Here is a 13,325-nt window from a genome sequence, read left to right as displayed (position 1 = left end):
CGTTCACTCGGCTCGGCCCCGCCTCCGCCTCGACAGCTGAAGGGAGCTCGGGTGAACGGGGTTTGCTGCTGCGCTAGCTGATTGGCCTTCAACCCTGTCAATCCGAAGCTGAGGCCCCAGAGTTGGAGTGGGAGGGAAGACGGTCGACAAGGAGGAAAGGAAGCGTGGGGAACGTGTGGTTGCCCGAAGAAGTGTTAAAAGTGTTTTGCAATCGCCTTAGCGAGGAGGCTCTGGGTAAAAGGAGGAGGAGCCAGGAGGCGAGAGGAACGGACGCAGCCTCGGCGCGTGGGCGGGGCCTAAAAAGTGACACCACGCCCCACAAGGAGAGCTTGCATATTTATAAAGAACCACCGAGATTTTTGGATGACTTGGCAGTCTAGAGGGGCCAGAACACTTCGTTCCTAGCGCGTTTCCGTTTCCGCTAGGATATTGGCGGTTGGTGAGCATCATGGCAACCGTGGTGAGTGTCGGCGTGCTGAGGGCTGGAGTCTCAAGCAGGAGACTGGACGGGGACTCTTGGATCTTAGTGGAGAGGAGGCTGAGGACCTTGACTCCTGGATCTGAGGAAGGAGGGAACTGGGGGCCTGGGCCTCTGAATCTGAGGGAGGAAAAAAGAAGAGACTAGGATCCCGGCATCCTGGGTTCAAGTGAATATTTACGGTATCAGTGGTCATATCCGACTCCATCATCTTGTAGGAACTCCAACTTCCAATCCTCTGGGCGCAACCAGTGGCCAGTTCTGCAGTCCTTTGCTTTGAAGTCTGATAAGGGTTGTAGTATCTTGGGCTCCAAGCCATAAAACAGTCTTGGGTTGTTGATGGTGTGGGTGGTACCTGAGTACAAGGGAGAAATACAGGCGGGGACCTGCCGTATGAGCTTCAGATCGTGGAGTTGCTTACTGAGTCTTGAGCCAAAAGAAAGAGTGTTGAGAACGCAGAGTCGAAAATGGTTGGGGGCACAGAGGCTTGAGATCTTGTAATGGAATTGTTTCAACTGTTTTCATATTCCTAGCACTTCATCAGGGCATGCCCAGTGTGGATGCTCAATAGGTTATCACTTGAATGAATACATGTGAACTCCGTTTGGAGAGACCCAAGTATACTGGGCCAGGCCCCAAGTACTTTTCTGAGAAACGTCTGAATAAAGAAAGAATGTAGCCTTAGCTTGGGGGTTGGACATGGCTTCCCCGAGGCCTCAGTCCTCAGGGTAACCCCAGTCAAGATGGGGCTAGGATGGAGATGAGATGGTGCCTGTGGTGTGAACTATCACCCTGTGTCTGTTGTCATGGCAAAGGGGAGTGGATGGTGAAGTGAAGAGGAAAGGGCAGTGGCCACCCTCCTGAGACGCAGTTCCCATGGGTGTGGATAAAGCATTGGAAGTGTGAGGGGATGGTAGGGGCAGAATTTCATAATGACCTCTGTTTCCATGGGATCAGTGGGCAGCAGTGGGTAGGAGAGGCTTATGGTGAAAGGAAAGGTTTTGTAGGAGGCAGGTCTGTTTATGTTGAGATGGCTAAAGGTTGGGATTCCTGGATCAATGTCTCTTTTCTGTCTCAAGTAGTGTCTGATAGGCTCTGTAGGGGTGAGTGGGAGTATGTTCTCAATCTTCTGGTAGTGGTTTGGGGGCAGTGATCAACCTCCTCTGAGGAAGAGTGAGCGGGAAGGGTCACAAACAGCAAGGGAGGAGGCATGTGACCTAATGGTGATCAGGAAGTCTGAACTCTTGGTTCCAGAGAGGAGGGTTTTCCTGGGGGTCCTATGACTGTATCTCCTCTCATTCTGGTGAGGAGATCTGTGAGCAGAAACAGGGTTGTGGGCAGGTGGCCAAGGAGTTGGGTCAGTATGCTGGCTTCTTAGGCCTCCTTTCTGAATTCACCCTGGAGAGCCACTGATCTACTTTATATCTCCGGATTTATCTATTCTGGACATTGCATATAAATAGAATCATGTGACAGGTGACCTTTTGTGTCTGGCTTCTTTGATTCAGCATAGTGTGTTCAAGGTTTACCCTTGTAGCATGGATTAGAGGTTCATACCTTTTTATGGCTGAATAATATTATGTTGTATGGCTACCCGTATTTTGTTTATCTGTTCATCCACTGATGGATATTTTGGGTTATGAATAACACTGCCATGAGCATCTGAGAGGATCTCCACTGGGTTCTTGAATTATGCCAGGCAGTGTTTACTGATCTCTCCCCCCTTCGTGAGAAGGGATAGTGTCTGACTTTGCTCTTTGGAGAGCTGGGGACACAGGAGGCCTCAGTACCTGCTTGTTGAATGAGATCAGAAGGTCATTCATTCATACCCCAAACACTGAGCCCTGAGGTAAAGCAGTGAGATGTATGTTGTGCCCTTTATGGGATAGAGCGTCCATTGGAGCTGAGAACGTTGATCCAACAGAGTCTCTTATGGGCATGAGATTGATCTACCAGGGGAGGCCTTCCTTCTGCTTGGATGTCCAGAGACCCTAGAACTAGCCAGGCAGGGGCTGAGTGAGGGAAGGCCTCCCTTAATGACTGGTGCTTGAGTGATTCAGTGAGGAGAGTGGGGAGAGCACAGGACCCAGGGACCTGCACACACAGAGGCCTAGTGACAGAGAGCTGGGGCTGACAGTGTCATGGGGTCAACCCACCAGCCTTAGTGGGTGATTGCCAAGGAGGGTCTGGTGTTTGGGCTGCCAGCCTGCCTCTGGGGAGGAGAGAAAAGGACTGTTTCATGGGAGGAGGGCAGGAGGGACAGCTAGGACCACAGAGTCTGTACTGACGCTTCTTCCTCCAACCCCAGACAGCCACAACCAAGGTTCCAGAGATCCGTGATGTGACACGGATTGAGCGTATCGGTGAGTGAGCATGGATCCGGAATGGGCCCTAGTGCCTGCCTGGCCCCTGTGCCCTTGACAGAGCCCACCTACCCAGGAACCCCAAGAGGGGAAGGTCCTGCACACCATCCCCCCATCTCTCCCCCTATCTAAGCAGGGAGGATCCTGAGTTCCAGAACAGATTAGATGCCCAGGGGTGGGGTGGGGTGGACCCTGCCAGGCCCCAACCCCTCACACCACGCATCAACAGGAGCTGGCAGGTAACCGTGTCTTCTGGTTCTTTCCCCGCACGCAGGCGCTCACTCCCACATCCGGGGGCTGGGACTCGATGATGCCTTGGAGCCACGGCAGGTAGAGCCCAGGGGGTCAGGCTGGGAAGGCTGCTCCAGGGAGGCCTCAGGTGGAGGGGACCCAGGGCCCTGGGGAATGTAGGGACTGTGTTATGATCTTCCAGGTCTTCGGCTATGCTGTATTTATACAATTCAGCCACACACAGGTCTCTAAAAGATGGGGATGGAGAAAAGCCTTTTTTTCTGAAGGCCTAGCCAACAGTTTGGGCCTGAAGTGGTCGAAATGCAGTAGCAGCTCAGTAGAAAGTCACCTTCCTTATATGTTCTGTCACCTCCTACCCCCAGGCTTCCCAGGGCATGGTGGGCCAGCTGGCGGCCCGGAGGGCAGCCGGTGTGGTGCTGGAGATGATCCGAGAAGGGAAGATCGCTGGCCGGGCGGTTCTCATTGCTGGCCAGCCAGGCACTGGGAAGACAGCCATTGCCATGGGTAAGGCACTTCTCCAGGCAGTAGCTCTTTTGGCCTCACTGGATGATCCTCCCATGTAAGTCAGGGTCAGGTTCAACCATGTCTTATGGACAGCACAAAATGGAAGTGGCTTAAACACTAAGGGTTTGTTCTCACATAGAAGAGTCTGAACATAAGCCAATTCAGGCTTGTTGAGCAGTCCTATGAGGGCTCCTACCTTCTTGCCTCAAGATTACTTGCTTCCATGTCAGGGACACCTTGGGTTGCAAAGAGGTGGCCTATGCTCCAGCCATCCCACCCATACTCCATATAAGAAGAAGGAGAAAGGAATTGCAATCAGAGTGTACCTCCTAGAGGGAGCTCCTTTTAAGGAGCTATCTCAGGGCACCCACGTTCTCTTGCTTATATTTTATTGACTAGAACTTAATGACCACACTCTACTGCACAAGAGAGAAAGAGGCATTAAAATTTTTTTTATATGTTAATTGGGACTACTGCTACCTTAGTGAAATGGGCGTTCTGGAACAAAGGAAGATGTGAAAGATGAGCATTGTATAGACAACCAGCAGTCTCTTTTGCAATCCATTAGTGATTTAAGTGCTTTTTACTCACAACTGTCCCTTATCCTTGTTGAGCTCTTATCTGTCCTTCAAAACTGCACTCTGACATCTTTTCCTTGTTGAAGGTTTCCTGGACTCTCCTCTCTTCCCACTCACTCTCACCTTTGTGCCTGGACTGTGGGGCCAGGCAGTGAGACTCAAGGTAACAGCTAGGTCCTCAGTTAAGGAAAAATAACACTCACATCTGGGGACACCAAGATGATTAAGACTGAAGTCCTGACTTTAAGGGGCTTCCAGCCTGGGGCAGGTGTTCGTGGACACAGTCCTGTCCGTGTAAAGAACAGAGGAGGCTTCTCTTCCAATGAAGGGTGATGGGGCGAGAATGGGGTGGCAGTTGTCAGGAGGGACATCCAAGGTGAGTCAGTACTGTAACTGAGACTCGCAGCAAGTCTGGGAGTCTCCTGAACAGACAGTAGGGAGTGCGATACCCAGGCGCAGAGTGTGGCATGCCTCTGGAAAGGGGACCAGGAAGAGTTGCCACCTCGCACTGGTCAGGAGGGTTCAATGACTTCCTGTCTGGGAGACTTGGCTCAGAGCTGGGTAGAGCCCTCAGGAAGGGGAGCTGGCAGAGAGGCCCGGAGCTTGGAGTGATGGCAGGAACCGCCTGCTGTCTGCCAGCTGACCCCAGGCTCCAGACCATAGAGGAGGCCCTTCCCTGTGCTGGTCCCAGTCACATGTCGGGGTCACGGCTGAGCACCAGGGCATGCCTGCCCGCCCCCATCATTGCTCCTATGCAGCAATGTCGTCCTCTGCCAGCGCTTGTTATGTTATGGTTCCCATTACCCAGAGGGGCAGGCTGGCTTGGGGAGCAGCTTAGACTTCTTAAGATAACATGGTGCTAAACATTGAAGCCGGGATTCGAACCTGCACAGTCTCTTTTAACCTTCTCTTTCAGCCCCTTGCCTCCACCCCTGCTCATCTCCCCCAAGCCCTGAGGCTAAACAGTTCTTAGAGGTTGGGAGGCAGGTCTGGCATGATTGTAGAATCGTAAAGTTTTTGGTCTGGGCAGCATGGGGGTCCCACCCAGGGCCTCCCAACATGGCCCTCCATCACTCGCTTTCTGCAAGTCTCCCTGTCTGCCCTGCAGCACCCAGCCCCTCTCTCCTGCTCCTCCTGTCTGAAGAAGGAGAAGAGCTGGTTGGGGAGGTGTGGGGACCTGGTGCCTGGACCACCTACCCAAACTGCCTCCCCTCTTCCTCAGGCATGGCGCAGGCCTTGGGCCCCGACACCCCATTCACAGCCATTGCAGGCAGTGAGATCTTCTCCTTGGAGATGAGCAAGACAGAGGCACTGACCCAGGCCTTCCGGCGCTCCATCGGCGTGCGCATCAAGTAAGCAGGAGTGATGGTAGCTCCCAGCAGCCTCGGGACGCCCCCTGAGGGATGCCAGCTCGTCCTGCGCCCAGGGGCCCACAGGGGTGGGCAGTTCCTGAGGGCCCAGGCCACGGCCTATCTCCTTAGACCTGTTCTCTCGCCAGGGAGGAGACCGAGATCATCGAAGGGGAGGTGGTAGAGATCCAGATTGATCGGCCAGCCACAGGGACGGTGAGTCGGCTCCTGAGTCTAGGCTACCCCAAGGGCTGCAGGGCGGCGGCGGTGGGAGTGGGGGGGGTGGAATGCGGTGCCGGGTCTGCACTGAGGTCATGATCCCATGGAAAATTCGAGATGCAGCTTAGAGTCATCCATATGCCGGCAAGAGAGGGTCAGTTGAATTGATGGCGGTTTGTCTATTTGTGAGGGGCGCTGTGAGCTAAGTGGTGGAACAATGGAAAAGGATATGGAAAAGAACATATTTATGTCTAACTGGATCACTTTGCTGTACAGCAGAAATTAACGCAATGTTGTAAATCAACTATACTTCCCAAAAAAAAAACAAACTAAGCAATGGAATGACAGAGGAGGTTTTGAAGTTTCTCACAGTTAATTCCTAATAGGCTTACAGACCCGTTGGATTTATAAATCCTAATACCTCAACTATACTCCAGTAAGAATTAACAGGACTTTCCTGGTGGTCCAGTGGTTAGGGCTCCGCAATTCCACCACAGATTCAATTCCTGGTCAGGGAATTGATCCTACATGCCACTCAGCCATAAAACCAAGACAGAGCAGAAGCAATATTGTAACAAATTCAATAAGGACTTTAAAAAATGGTCACATCCAAAACAAAACTGAAAAAAAAGATTTGTAAAAAACCTAAAACTTAGCCAGCACCCCACCCCTGCCCCTTCCTTCTGCCTCTTTCTGCAGTACACCATAGAAATGGCCGCCCTCACCTGTTTGAGTTTCATTAGCTTTTATCACCCACCTGTGTAGTCCAAGATTGCCCATGTTAAAAACTTCATGTCTTTTAAGTCTTCTTTCATAGTCTGGTTTCCCCTTCATCTCGATCTCTCTTTGGTCTCTTAGGTCTCTTGTTTTTCACCGACATAAAATCACACAACATAAACTAACCATCAACCCCTTCAGAGTCGCTCCTCCTTCCCTCCCACCCCACCCGCAGTCCCTGGCAACCACAAATCTACTTCCTGTCTTAATGGATTTGCCTCTGATGGAATCCGACAATATACGACTTTTTGTGTATGTCTTTGAGGTTCATCCGTGTTTGTACTTCTCTGTTAAATATTAAGTTACAGGTGTTAATAAAATGCTAAATAAAAGGAAATCTAAAATTGCTTCAAGTCCATTGACCTGATGCACAGTCCTACCTTCTGTTTCTGTGTCTTGTAGGAACATCCTCCTCTTTTTTCATTAGCTTCTCATTTTCAGTGGAAATAGACTTAAAGTGAATAATTTCGGTCAGTTGCGCTTTTAGCACTTGTAACAGCCTCCTAAATTAGTCTTATCTATTGGCAATTAACGGAGAAGGCAATGGCACCCCACTCCAGTACTCTTGCTTGGAAAATCCCATAGATGGAGGAGCCTGGTAGTCTGCAATCCATGGGGTTGCTAAGAGTGGGACACTACTGAGCGACTTCACTTTCACTTTTCACTTTCATGCATTGGAGAAGGAAATGGCAACCCACTCCAGTGTTCTTGCCTGGAGAATCCCAGGGACGGGGGAGCCTGGTGGGCTGCCGTCTCTGGGGTCGCACAGAGTCGGACACGACTGAAGCGACTTAGCATTGGCAATTAAATTTTGAATTTTAAAAACATGGTAGAAAAAAAAACCATGGTGGAAGACTCTTGAAGTATAGGGAAAGCTATTCCCCAGATAGTTCTTTAAATTAGAGTTTAAAGAGATTACAAAAGAAATCCATGGATCTATCCTCATCAAAATGAACAACCAGGGGCTTCCTGGTGGTGCAATGGCTGGGACTCTGTGCTTCCAATGCAGGGGGCCTGGGTTCGATCCCTGCTCAGGGAATTAAGATCCGCATGCCCCAGCCAAGACCCAGCACAGCCAAAAAGAAAAACTGTAAATGAACAACCAAAACTCCCTTTAACTCCCTCCCCAAACCCACCTGCCACCTCTCCCTACAAAGGGAGCATCTCGCTATGAAAACACCTCCAGGAAACAGGTGAGACAGGATGTGCTGGGAAAAGCCCAGACTTGGTGACTGTTTACCTTGGGGGGGCGGGGAGTGTGATGTTTTGTTTTCTTAGCTTATCTGGTGGGGAGGGTGTATGGCATTTTTGTTTTCTTGGCTTATCTCTTGGGGGTGGGGTGTGGCATTTTTGTTATCTTAGCTGTGTTTAGCTGTGTTCTTCTGGGTTTGTGGTTAGCAAAAGACCACCTTTTATTTGGGTATGAAAAACAAATGTTAGAGTGGGTCCTCCCCCTTGACCCTTCGGTGGGACCTCAGGTACCTGTTATTTTTACAGATTTTGTCTTTCAGGTTTTTGTTTGTTTCTCTTTGGGGGGCAGGGGCAGTGCTCACGACATGTGGGATCTCAGTTCCTCAACCAGGGATCAAACCCACGTCTCCTGCCTGGACAGTGTGGTGTTTTGATCACTGGACCACCAGGGAAGTCCCTGTTTGTTTCTTTACTGGTTTTATTTATTTATTTAGGCTGAGCCAGGTCTTAGTTGTGGCATATGGGATCTAGTTCCCTGACCAGGGATCGAACCTGGGTCCCCTGCATTAAGAGTACAGAGTCTTATGCACTGGACTTCCAGGCAAGTCCCCTTTACTGGATTTTTAATAACAGCTTTATTAAGGCGCAACTGACCTCCAAAAAGCCATGCCCCAGAAAGTTTTCAGGATTTTAGGTTTTGACATACACATACCCACAAAGCTGTCACCGAGGCTGTGACAGTGGATATCTTCATGAAGCCCCCAGCACTGCCCCATGTCATGCTGGTTCTGAAGCTGTGCTGGGGAGACATCAGGGCCCCCTCTAAACCCCTTACCTGTCACCCCTCAGGGCTCCAAAGTCGGCAAGCTGACCCTCAAGACCACAGAGATGGAGACCATATATGACCTGGGCACCAAGATGATCGAGTCCCTGACCAAGGACAAGGTCCAGGCCGGGTGAGCAATGGGGGCCACACCGCTGGCCAGGGTAGGGGAGCTCCGGCCCTTCCTGTCCTCACCCCTGCCCGCCTTCCCCTGCAGGGACGTGATCACCATCGACAAGGCTACAGGCAAGATCTCCAAGCTGGGACGCTCCTTCACACGGGCTCGAGACTATGACGCCATGGGCTCCCAGGTGGGCAGGGCTCCTGGGCCCCCTCGCTCAGACACCAGCATGCTTCCCTCTCCCCCACCCCCAGCTCCTGCAGCATCCGGACCCTTCTGTCAGCCAGCCCTGTGGCCCTGGCCCTCCTGGTGCTTCCCTGTCCTCTCCAGGACAGCCAGGGGTTTCCGGGGTCCTCCAGGAACCCGTGTGTCCTTCAGTGCTCTGGGCTGCCCGAGTCTTTACCCCTCAGGCCTGGGGTTTCTGCATAACCCCCACCTGGGTTCCTAGCTCCATTCCAGGGAGCCCGTATGTGCTCGACAGCCCCGGGGCCCCCGCTTCATGCTCTTTTCTGCCCTTGTCTACCCCGAACCCCACCCCGGCCCATAGACCAAGTTCGTGCAGTGCCCAGACGGGGAGCTGCAGAAGCGCAAGGAGGTGGTGCACACGGTGTCTCTCCATGAGATCGACGTCATCAACTCCCGCACCCAGGGCTTCCTGGCCCTCTTCTCAGGTGAGGCCCTCCCGTCCCACCCCCGCAGGCGGCTCCCTCCCCCCGCCCCTCCCAGCCCTCTTTCCCCTCTCCCTCTCTCTGCCATCCCTCTTTGCCGGCTTCCGTTCTTCTCCACCTGTGGTTTGGTTCGTCTCTCCCTATCTGTTGCCTCTCTGGGAGGTCTGAGTCCCCAGCCACTGTCAGTCACCACTCCAGCTTGCTCTCTGTGTCCCCGGCGTCCCGTCTCTCTCTGCCTTCGTCCACTGCCTTCCCCCACCCCCGGCCCTGGATCCCTTCTCCTCTCTGACACTCTGCCCCCCACCCCAACCCCTGCCTCCCGCAGGCGACACAGGAGAGATCAAGTCCGAAGTCCGAGAGCAGATCAACGCCAAGGTGGCCGAATGGCGGGAGGAGGGCAAGGCAGAGATCATCCCTGGCGTGAGTACCTGGGCCAGGCCAGGTGGGGGGCGTGGGAGAAGAGGGGCATGGGGTGCGGGGGGTGGGCTTGACACCTGCCCAATGGCCCCCAGGTGCTGTTCATCGACGAGGTCCACATGCTGGACATTGAGAGCTTCTCCTTCCTCAACCGGGCCCTGGAGAGTGACATGGCGCCTGTCCTCATCATGGCTACCAACCGCGGCATCACCCGGTGAGCCCTGCCGGCCCCTGAGGAGGCCCCTGGGAGAACAGGGAGCAAGTCGCTTATACCTCACTGCTGAATAGAAATAAAGGGAATGCAGCTTAGTATTTCTCTTGACCTAAGGATACAGTGGAAAAATCCCTGAGGCAGGAAGAGTACCAGATACCATAAAACTTGGGAACCTCTGCCATAGGGTTTTGCTGTGCCCGGTTATGCCTGCTGGCTGTTCCTCACCTCATCTTCAAAAGGAAGGGAGAAGAAAGTGGGGGGCAAAGAGCTCACAAGAGCCGGGGGCCTGAAGGCTGCACCCAGCACAGCCACCTGGACCCACTGCCCGGGGCTGCTCAGGTGCATGATTGCGGCCTTGTGCCAGCTGAAGCACAGGGAAGAAAGGGGTGCGATTGCCAGGGATAATGAGCAAGTTGCCCCTGGCTTTTGGCTCAGCCTTTCCTCAAAAGGAGCTCAGGAGTAGATATCGTCTCAGCCCCATTCTGTTCCATTCCTTTCACCGCACGACACGTACTGCAGGGCCTGTGGGATCTTAGTTCCCAACCAGGGATCTAACCCGTGCCCCCTGTGTTGGAAGCTTGGCGTCTTAATCATTGGACCACCAGGGAAGCCCCTTATCTTACTAATTTTATTTTTTGGCCATGCCACACGGCTTGCCACATCTTAGTTTCCCAACCAGGACTCAATCCTGTGCCCCCTTCAGTGGAAGCACGGAGTCCTAACCACTGGACCACCAAGGAGTTCCCTCAGCTCTGTTTTCAAGATGGGGGACGGCAAGGCCCAGTGACTTGCCCTGGGTCACGTGTGGAAGGCAGCAGGGCTGCAGTTTGGTATCCAAATGAGCGCGTTTGTAGCAGCTGCAGGTCAGGCCAGGATCAGGGGCATCACCTGTGAGAGGCTGCAAACCCAGGCACTCCTCATTATCCTGCAGATTCCATATTTGTGATTATGCTTACTCGCTACAGACGATCTGTAGCCCCCAAATCGATATTTGCCACACTTTGGTGGTCATTCATGGACGTGTGCAGAGCAGGGAAACATCGAATGGCCCACGGCAGACAGTCCAGGCGAGGGTCAAAGCAGGCAATGCTCCGCCTCCTAGTTTCAGCTCACGTGCTGTAATCAAGCATCCTTTTCTTTGTTGCCACAGGCGTCGCACTGTATGCTGTTTGTTCCTGATGATTTTGCAGTTTAAAATGGCCCCTAGGGGACTTTGCTGGCAGTCAAATGGTTGGGAGTCCACACTGCCAAAGCAGGGAGCAGGGGTTCGATCCCTGGTTGGGAAACTAGGATTCCACATGTTGTGTGGAGCAGCCAAAAAATTAATCATAAAATGTCCCCCAGCTGTCTAATGTCTCTGAGCACAGCAGGGATGGGCCGTATGGAGAAAACGCTTGTTAGATAGCATCCGTCAAGCACAAGTTCAGAGGCTGTGGGCCTGAGTTCAGCATGAAAAGTCAATATTATATACTGAATTGGATATCTTTAAACAGAAACACCTGAAACCAGGCTATCTGGTGGCCAAAAATCGTGACAGAGGCTGCCAAGAGCCTAGCCATGTGTTACTGTTTCCTCCACGGGGCAGTGGTTCAGTACATGGTAATTGAGTGATCGCCCCAGTTATAGATCACAGCTCCCACACATAACAAGAATCTGCTATTTCCTGGCGCCCGCCACATGCCTGACCTTGTGCTGGGCCAGGTGCATTGGGGGTACAGGGTGGGCCCAGTCCCTCCCTCGTGGAGCTCTGGGTCCAGCAGAGGAGTGGGACCTTGATCCAGTAATCCCAGACCTAGATCTCTGGCTCAAACCAGTCTGGCTCCGGAGGGGGAGCGACGCAGTCAGGGGGCGGCTACCACGTCAGGCAGTGACGCCAGCCCTAAGCTGAAGGCTCAGCGGTATTTGGCCCAGTGAGTGGGCTGTGGCGGAGGGGGCGGGTGGGGTGGGGTATTCTAAGTTAGAGAAGGGAGAGCCAGGTTCTAAGAGCGTCACCCTGATGACCCTCCCTTCCTCCTCCTCCGCAGGATCCGGGGCACCAGCTACCAGAGCCCCCACGGCATCCCCATTGACCTGCTGGACCGTCTGCTTATCGTCTCCACCTCCCCCTACAGCGAGAAAGACACAAAGCAGATCCTTCGCATCCGGTGCGGGCGGGGGCCCCTGGCCTTCCCGGGCAGGACCAGGCTGCCGGCCTGAGGGGCTGGTGTCCACCCTGCTTGACACGTGGGGACCACTGAGGTCTGCGGGGGAGGTCACTTGGCCTGCCAGAAGCAGGACTGGGCGGGGCATCCGAGCAGTGGCCTCTGATGGGGGGGGGCCGGGGCTCTTTGGACAAGGGAGGGGCTATGCGGGTGCCTGGCGCTTGGGAAAGAGCCCTGAAAAGGGGAGGCACGGGAGGCCCGAGTTTGAGGTCCAGCTCCTGCCTCGGTGGCCCTTCTCACTCCGCGTTCTGGGCTTCCAAGGACTCTGACTCCTCATGGCTCTGTCCCTGGCTGAACACCCCCGCCCCTCCCTGCCCGCAGGTGTGAGGAAGAAGACGTGGAGATGAGTGAGGATGCCTACACGGTTCTGACCCGCATCGGGCTGGAGACCTCGCTACGCTATGCCATCCAGCTCATCACGGCTGCCAGTTTGGTGTGCCGGAAACGCAAGGTGAGCCGCCGAGTCCACCCAGTGTCAGAGGAGTGAGCGGTCCACACGCTACTCCCAGGACTTTCCCTAGGCGGTGGCATTTAGTCCCAGAACTTAAAAGTTCTCGAAGGCGGGAACTTCAGGCCCTTGGGTTTATTTTTGTGGCTCCCAGCCTGACACATGGGAGGTGCTAGGTAAATATCTGTTGGCTGCAGTTGATGCTGTTAAGTCCATTTTACAGGTAAAGAAACTGAGGGATGGAGCGGTGGGGCCCACAGCCAGGAGGTGGCCATGGCAGGACGTGACCTGACTCCTGGGTGAGGCCCCCCTGAGGTCTCGTGTCCCCATCAGGGCACCGAGGTGCAGGTGGATGACATCAAGCGGGTCTACTCTCTCTTCCTGGACGAGTCACGCTCCACGCAATACATGAAGGAATACCAAGATGCCTTCCTCTTCAATGAGCTCAGTGAGTGTCCCCCACTGTGCCTGCCCCGGAGAGGGAGGAGGGAGCCCTGGCCCTGCCTGCTGGGCCGTGCTGACCATGTGGCTTTCCTTCCCCCCACAGAAGGCGAAACCATGGACACCTCCTGAGCTGATCACCCTTCCCCCCCCACCTCCCGCCCCCGTTTTCTACTAGAGTTCTGACACTGTGACTTTGTATAAAATGGTTCTGAAACTGGAGCCATTGTGTGTGTGTGTGTGTGTGTGTGTGTGTGTGTGTGTGTGTGCGCGCGCGCACC

The 13,325-nt window shown here is 53.7% G+C and overlaps 1 protein-coding gene across 2 annotated transcripts; it reads left to right on the top strand.

The window, feature by feature from the left end:
• The first annotated feature begins 54 nt into the window (after positions 1 to 54).
• RUVBL2 (RuvB like AAA ATPase 2) lies at positions 55 to 13,266 on the top strand. Of its 2 annotated transcripts, none has more exons than XR_003506444.1 (15): positions 55 to 460; positions 2,787 to 2,841; positions 3,116 to 3,171; positions 3,456 to 3,597; positions 5,398 to 5,527; positions 5,674 to 5,740; positions 8,561 to 8,667; positions 8,752 to 8,845; positions 9,203 to 9,326; positions 9,649 to 9,743; positions 9,836 to 9,954; positions 11,979 to 12,098; positions 12,477 to 12,606; positions 12,827 to 13,051; positions 13,151 to 13,266. XR_003506444.1 is itself a non-coding variant. In XM_027515197.1 (15 exons), exons 1-15 carry the CDS (start codon positions 449 to 451, stop codon positions 13,174 to 13,176), a joined length of 1,392 nt encoding a protein of 463 aa, XP_027370998.1. In that variant the 5' UTR covers positions 61 to 448; the 3' UTR covers positions 13,177 to 13,266. The 2 variants fall into 2 exon arrangements, 1 of the variants encoding a protein (XP_027370998.1); XM_027515197.1 differs by having other exon boundaries at positions 61 to 460; positions 12,937 to 13,051.
• The last annotated feature ends 59 nt before the right edge of the window (positions 13,267 to 13,325 follow it).

This window comes from Bos indicus x Bos taurus, chromosome 18, assembly GCF_003369695.1.
Source record: "Bos indicus x Bos taurus breed Angus x Brahman F1 hybrid chromosome 18, Bos_hybrid_MaternalHap_v2.0, whole genome shotgun sequence".
In the NCBI taxonomy this organism is placed as follows: Eukaryota; Metazoa; Chordata; class Mammalia; order Artiodactyla; family Bovidae; genus Bos; species Bos indicus x Bos taurus.
Note: the sequence above shows the minus strand (reverse complement) of the source record. Positions and strands in the feature narration are given on the sequence as shown.

What these genes read in the sequence shown, in the direction of transcription:
- RUVBL2 (XM_027515197.1), top strand. An exon ending in GAAGACAGCCATTGCCATGG is followed by an intron (nt 3,598 to 5,397) that starts GTAAGGCACTTC and finishes CCTCTTCCTCAG; the next exon opens with GCATGGCGCAGGCCTTGGGC. An exon ending in CTTCCTCTTCAATGAGCTCA is followed by an intron (nt 13,052 to 13,150) that starts GTGAGTGTCCCC and finishes TTCCCCCCACAG; the next exon opens with AAGGCGAAACCATGGACACC.